The sequence below is a fragment of the Salvelinus fontinalis genome, chromosome 34 (genome assembly GCF_029448725.1).
Source record: "Salvelinus fontinalis isolate EN_2023a chromosome 34, ASM2944872v1, whole genome shotgun sequence".
Classification (NCBI taxonomy): Eukaryota; Metazoa; Chordata; class Actinopteri; order Salmoniformes; family Salmonidae; genus Salvelinus; species Salvelinus fontinalis.
The window spans coordinates 26,922,018-26,928,778 of NC_074698.1; the positions used below are offsets into that span (position 1 = coordinate 26,922,018).

General features: G+C 36.8%; 1 protein-coding gene across 1 annotated transcript; it reads right to left on the reverse strand.

Annotated features, from left to right (window-relative positions):
• Positions 1 to 852: 852 nt before the first annotated feature.
• Positions 853 to 3,234, reverse strand: LOC129833636 (serine/threonine-protein kinase/endoribonuclease IRE1-like). The gene is made up of 4 exons (XM_055898338.1): positions 3,029 to 3,234; positions 2,694 to 2,817; positions 2,336 to 2,406; positions 853 to 2,115 (listed from the first exon to the last, which is right to left on the reverse strand). Exons 1-4 carry the CDS (start codon positions 3,122 to 3,124, stop codon positions 1,864 to 1,866), a joined length of 543 nt encoding a protein of 180 aa, XP_055754313.1. The 5' UTR covers positions 3,125 to 3,234; the 3' UTR covers positions 853 to 1,863.
• Between the last annotated feature and the right edge of the window lie 3,527 nt (positions 3,235 to 6,761).

Genomic DNA, 6,761 nt, shown 5'->3' on the forward strand with positions numbered 1-6,761 from the left:
CTGAGACCAGCAACCCGGACAGCTAATGAAACCGAGGAGTATTTAAAGTAAATAAAAGCTGAAATAAATCATTCTCTCTACTATTATTCTGACATTTCACAGGGAATATTTACTAGGATTAAATGTCAGGAATTCTGAAAATCTGAGTTTAAATGAACTTGGCTAAGGTGTATGTAAACTTCCGACTTCAACTGTACATAGTCAATGAACACTGGTCACTTTAATGTTTACATACTGTTTTACCAACTTCATATGTATATACTGTATTCTAGTCAAGGCTCATCCTGATGTAAACACCTTTTCTGTTCATATACTGTCCATACTGTCTATACACAGCATTATATACACAGTGCACAAAACATTAAGAACACCTTCCTAATATTGTGTCTAGTTTGCAACAAAACTGTCCCTGTTTGTCAATAATTAAATCTTAATAGGTTGATGGTATGCATAATGCTCTAATTAATGACTCAAGGCCAAACAGACTCCAGAAAGAGATTCCAGTCATCAAGAAAGAGGGCTACAGTATTGCCTCTTGTAGTTATATTTACTGTATCCCCATTGTAGTTATTGTTGGTAAGATTTATTCAGGGAATAAAATGACTTGATTTTCTACTATTACTAAAGGTGACCAATTATACTTGATCGTGACCTGGAAGAACAGCAGTTGCTTCTCCAGGCTCCAGATGGGGTGTTTGAACACGCTCTCAGCAGAAGGCCTCCACTTGGGCTCTATAATCAGCATGTATTCTATCAGGTGTTTGGCCAAGTTCTCTGGGATAGTGTGAGAAACACCCTGTGGTAGGATTTTAACAGTGAGGAGGCAAGAATTCAGAACTGATTTTTCCTGCCCAGAGTGAGGCTTTTATTTGCAAATTGAGGATAAAGAGCCGGCAAACTGTACAATTATTTACACAATCAAATAAATAGGACCTTACCCTGTCTGTCTCTAAAACCATGAGAATACAGGGTTCTTATACCCCTACCCATAATGCATTTAACCAATAAAAACAAGGCATTTCACACACTGATCAATCAACATTCAAAAGACATGAATTATAATATAAATGTCTTCAGATCATAAACATACTTGAATATACAGTATACATGCACACATATCAAAAAGGGGCTTCACCTGCTTTAAGCATCAATACAACCTGGGATATAAACATGTACATCCCCCGGGATAGGCTACTACCGCATTCATTTTTGCTCCTTTTACTTTCAGTTTTGTACACCCGCTTCAAACACCTGGAAATACAATATTCTTACTATTGAAAAGATATTTCACCACAGTTTAGATGGTGCAATGATTCTCTACACTATACAGTATATTACTTGTTTTGTCACAAACTGAAATTAGGCAAACTATTGCAATTTTAGAAACCAGGAAATGGCAAAGTGATTTCTGCATATTGCACCTTTAACGAACTCATCAACATTCTTTTTGAAGGACAGCCTATCATCAATCCAGATGCCTAGATATTTATTAGTTGGGGACATAATCAATGAGGGCACCATCCAATGTACGTATGCATAAATCATCAGATACATTTTTATGTGATTTGGAATATAACATGTACTTGGTTTTACCTGCATTAAGTACCAATTTCAGTTAATAAAGGCTTACTGCCAGGCAATGAAGGCAGATTAAAGCTCTGACAGAACCTGGTCAGCCATCGGGGAAATAGCATACACAACAGTGTCATCTGCATACAAGTGAAAGTGATTGCTTCTTCTTCAGATAAACCAATATTGTTCATGTAAAAAGAACCGTGACAATACAGTGTACTGACATAGATTGGAGGTTTGCTGGTGTGGGATGGAGTACTTCTCAGCGGAGCGCCTGAGGTCACACTATGGTCACATTTTTTTAGTTGTTGGCTTGGTTGTCGTCACGTCAGGCTCTGGGTGTGTTCTCTTCTGCCGTCTAAGTCTCGTGTTGAACTCGAGGTAGTAATCTTGGAAAGTCCGCTCCTCAGCAAAGGAACGCATGGCGAGGTAGGTGTGCAGCAGCAGGTGGGGGAAGCGGGAGGTGAAGTAGGAGACAAAGTCATCAGGGATGGAGCCCAGAGTCTCCTGGACCTCCTTAGGAGAATCGTGGTAATGGTGTTTCTATAAGAAACAACATGTTGCTTATAAAATGTAATTTACACACATTTAGTTTCTTGTGTCAGATTTACATAAATACTACATTTAACAGGTTTATGGGGGTAGTAGGTGGTCATGTTTTTGACTAATTAAATAATGTTTTGCAAATATACCAACACATTATTATTATGCTTCATTTGTGTATTTTAATATAGTGTGGCAATTGTATTTGGACAGAACACACCTTGTTTCTTATGGCACGTAGAAGACCTTTAACAGAGCCCTCTTCATATGCTCCTTTACGTGTTTCTAGATCTGCAGAAGGAGGAAACACAGCCAGTAAACAAACAACAACAATTCTATCAAGATACAGAATTATGATATCAAGAAAGTTTGTCATTAGTGTAATATAATACAACAACAAAAAAGAGATGTGGCTGTTGTCTGGTCCAGTAATAAACTCATCTTGCAAATGTAGTCCTGTCATTCATGACACCTCTGATCTGGATGTTAATGCTACTAGAAATATACTGTAATAGAAAATGGCTTTACAGGCTGTAAAGTGTCGCTGTTCAAACGCTGATCTCAGACCAGTCACTAACCTTTCCGCAGAACTGCTGTGATGTGTTCCATCCAGTTATTCTTCACCACTTTCTTTCCCCCTGACTCCAGCTGCTGTATGATTGGACCATCCGATGTCTCCATTACAATTCTGTCACTCACGTCCTACAGGGGAAGACAGTACTTTAATTAATCAAACATCTCATTTACCACCCTCTTGCTGTATGCTCAATGGACTCCACTATTGCTATATATTCTATTGATAGAATACCCATTGTTTCTGTTGTTGCAGTTACATTTGTCCCTACTATAATTAAATGATATTGTAATCTAGCTAACTGACACTAACTATGCATTGATTATACTTGATTGTGACCTGGAAGAACTGCAGCTGTTTCTTCAGGCTCCAGAAGAAGGGGTGTTTGAGCACGCTCTCAGCAGAAGGCCTCCTCTGGGGCTCCATGTTCAGCATCTGTTCTATCAGGTCTGTGGCCACGATGTCCTCTGGGAAAGACAAGACCAAACACACACACAGACACAGTAACCATGGGCAGGTTCAAGGCCAAGGCACTTTGTTCATTCAAAAACATGGTGATGAAAGTACCCACACCGGGCACACCACGTCATTTGAAACAACTGGACAACTGGGTAATATTTGGTGGAGATTTTGATCAATGAGAATATAACCTACAGTATATTCACCCTAAAAAGACAGCCAACAGTTGTTGAAAGTTTGTTGTTATCACTAAGCTTTGAACCATCTACTGTAAAAGCACAACCAAATTACAATGGAACAATAATGTCCATTTTTGGTTTGTTGTTACCTAAATGTGTTATCACTGCACTTTCAAACATTTAAAAGCACAACGAAGTTCAAATGGGAATGTCAGATATTTTGTTTATTTATACAACTACTTAATGTGTTATTACTGTGCTTCATCTAATAGCACAATCAAATGAACTGGATTGCAGTTGATTACATTAAAAGTAAATGGTGCAAGTGATCAATGCCGTTTCGAAATTCTGCGCAGATTACATAGGAAGATATTTATTGTTACAGTTACATCAAAATGTGGCCATGGATGTGTTACTCATTTTAAGGTTGAATGAATACTGTTACAATAGTTTGTAAGATAGCCTAAAGTTAAGGCTATATTACAAAAGTAATTTTGAATTGTGTTTGGTTGACAAACATGTAAATGAGATGTACTGTATCTACTGTTTGGATAGTTCCATCTGAGCCACTAGCTTAATCCTTCATCCTTTTATTTTTGGTTGAGTTAGAGACGTGAATCCAACATATCATTTATTAACTGGTCGACGAGTTAATAGGCTATTTACTGTATCGCGAAAGTTATAATGAATTTGTGTTTGGTTGTCAACACAACCAAATATCAACATTTGAAGGGTTTCATTCTAAAACACCATATATCCATTTTCAGAAATGTTGGTAAATTAGCTTTTATTGTTTAAAGAAATTATGAAATAGATTGGTGTGTTTTTTCACAATCTAATCATGGCATGGGGTTGTTCAATGACAGACAAGTGTTTGTTAAAAATATATCACTTTGATGGTTTCATTTGAGTTTTTTTGCTAAATGCTATATAACTGTCTCACTCAAAGATAAATTATTTGTACTGCTAGGTTTTACACATGCAAATGTCACAAATAACGAATTGTTTAATAAAGAAATGTACAAATGATACTTTGTGACATCAATTTTAAAACGTTTTTTTGTATTATTCAATACAGTAATATCTGTATGTCAAACATTTACATTAACATTTTAGACATTTAGCAGATGCTCTTATCCAGAGTGACTTACTTAGTGCATTCATCTTAAGATAACTAGGTGAAACAACCACAAATCACAGTCAAATATCCATTTCAGCTAAATAATGGACATATATAGTTTAGCAAAAAATAAATAAACATTTTCATATACATCATACAAATCTATGAATAAAAACAGTAACATTTTACACACACATGAAGGTACCCATAAGCAATAATTTGTGAAGAAAAAACACAAATGTGAAAAATTGGTGGTTGTAGCGTTTTGGAAATAAACTCTTCATTTGAAGGAGATTATCTTCTGCTTGGATAGTTCCATCGGTGCCACTGACTTAGTCTGGTTTAGCTGGCTACTAATTAATAATTTAGATGTTGGATATGCGTCTCCAAAAATCTAAGTTACAGAAATAGGACAAAATCAAAATCAGATCAACTTTTAAATGCACTTTAAAGGTGCACTATGCAGAAATCGCTCCTTCATTTCCTGGTTGTTAAAACTCGAATAGTCTGCCTACTTTCAGTTTGTTACAAAATAAGCTAGTATAGTGTAGAGCAGGGGTATTCAACTCTTTCCCTACGAAGTCCAGAGCCTGCTGGTTTTCTGTTCTACCTGATAAGTAATGGCACCCATCTGGTGTCCCAGGTCTAAATCAGAACTTGATTATAGGGGCAATACGTAGTGGTACTAGCTTCGAGGTCCAGAGTTCAGTTTGAGGGGTGTAGAGAATCATTGTACCATCTAAACTGCTGTGAAGTATAATTACCATAGCCAAAAATATTGTTGTTTCAGCTGTTTGAAACTGGTTTACAAATCCAAAGTAGAAGACGCAAAAACTAAATTTAATAACAGGAAGTATAGAAATAAAGCTCATAGAACAGATCTACTGCTTCTTAGACTTGCTTTCAAGTAGAATGATAGATTTATAACTCACATTTCTATGTGAATTTGGTCGGGTCGCCCAAAAAGTTAAATTTTGCCACTTTAAATAAATTTTGATTTCATTATTAATTTGTAGATTAAATTTGAAATTAACCAAAGTTTGAAACCCTAGGCCTATATGTATTGTCTATTTTTAGTTGAATCCTGGGCTGAATTTAAACAATAGCTGTTGATGACTTGGTTTATAAGCCTAAATAGCATCATGGATGACATATGATTGATAAAGTATGTTTACCTTTAATTTGCCCTGTTAAAAACTTCTTAAGGCTCCGCTAGCGGAACCTGTCTCCCTGCCTCCCTGTTCCACTAGCGGAACCCCTTGACAACATCCGCTGAAAAGGCAGAGCGTGAAATTCAAAAAAACTTCTTAAGGCTAGGGGGCAGTATTCGGAAGTTTGGATGACTGAGGTGCCCAAAGTAAACTGCCTGTTACTCAGGCCCAGAAGCTAGGATATGCATATGCATGGTAGTATTGGATAGAAACATTCTAAAGTTTCCAAAACTGTTAAAGTAATGTCTGTGAGTATAACAGAACTGATATGGCAGGCGAAAACCCGAGGACAATCGATTCAGAATTTTATTTTTTTCACCCTACCATTGATTTCAATGGCTGTCATTTTTTATGTGAAAGGAATACCTCCCAGATTGCAGTTCCTAGGGCTTCCACTAGATGTCAACAGTCTTTAGAAAGAGTTTCAGGCTTGTTTTTGGAAAAATGAGCTAGAATTTGTAGTTTTTCTAAGTGGCTCCCATTTTGGCTGTAGTGTTTTTTACACGTTCTTGTGAATGCGCGTACTTTGTTGTTTATCTCTGGTAATGACAATAACTATTCTCCGTCTTAAATGTTATCGTTTATTTACGTATTAGGGTACCTGAGGTTTGATTATAAATGTTGTTTGACTTGTTTGGAGAAGTTTATTGGTAACATTTAGGATTCATTTTGTATGCATTTTGAAGGAGGGAAACCGGTGGATTATTGAATGAAGCGTGCCAGCCAAACTGAGTTTTTGGGGATATAAAGAAGGACTTTATCGAACAAATCAACAATTTGTGATGTAGCTGGGACCCTTGTGATTGCAACCAGATGAAGATCTTCAAAGGAAAGTGATTTATTTGTATCGCTATTTCTGACTTTCGTGATGCCTCTGCTTGGTTGGATACAATAACAACAATAAAATTCACAAACATTTCTGAAAATGGATATGTAGCGTTTTGGAATGAAACTCATTCCCCCTCTGAGCTCAGAGTAGATGAGAGATGTAATGTTTGTCTCTGTTGTGTTGAAGCCCAATCAAGCAGGAGAGACCAGCCTTCCCTGTACCCAGCTGTGTGTCCATGAAGAGTTTCCGGTCTATGGGTCAACCTTTAAACTTT

Excerpts from the sequence above, each read along its gene's own strand:
- LOC129833636 (XM_055898338.1), bottom strand. The coding sequence starts at position 3,124 with ATGCTGAACATGGAGCCCCAGAGGAGGCCTTCTGCTGAGAGCGTGCTC. Across the intron at positions 2,818-3,028 it reads AACAGCTGCAGTTCTTCCAG|GACGTGAGTGACAGAATTGT; the intron begins GTCACAATCAAG and ends CTTCCCCTGTAG. Across the intron at positions 2,407-2,693 it reads CACAGCAGTTCTGCGGAAAG|ATCTAGAAACACGTAAAGGA; the intron begins GTTAGTGACTGG and ends CTCCTTCTGCAG.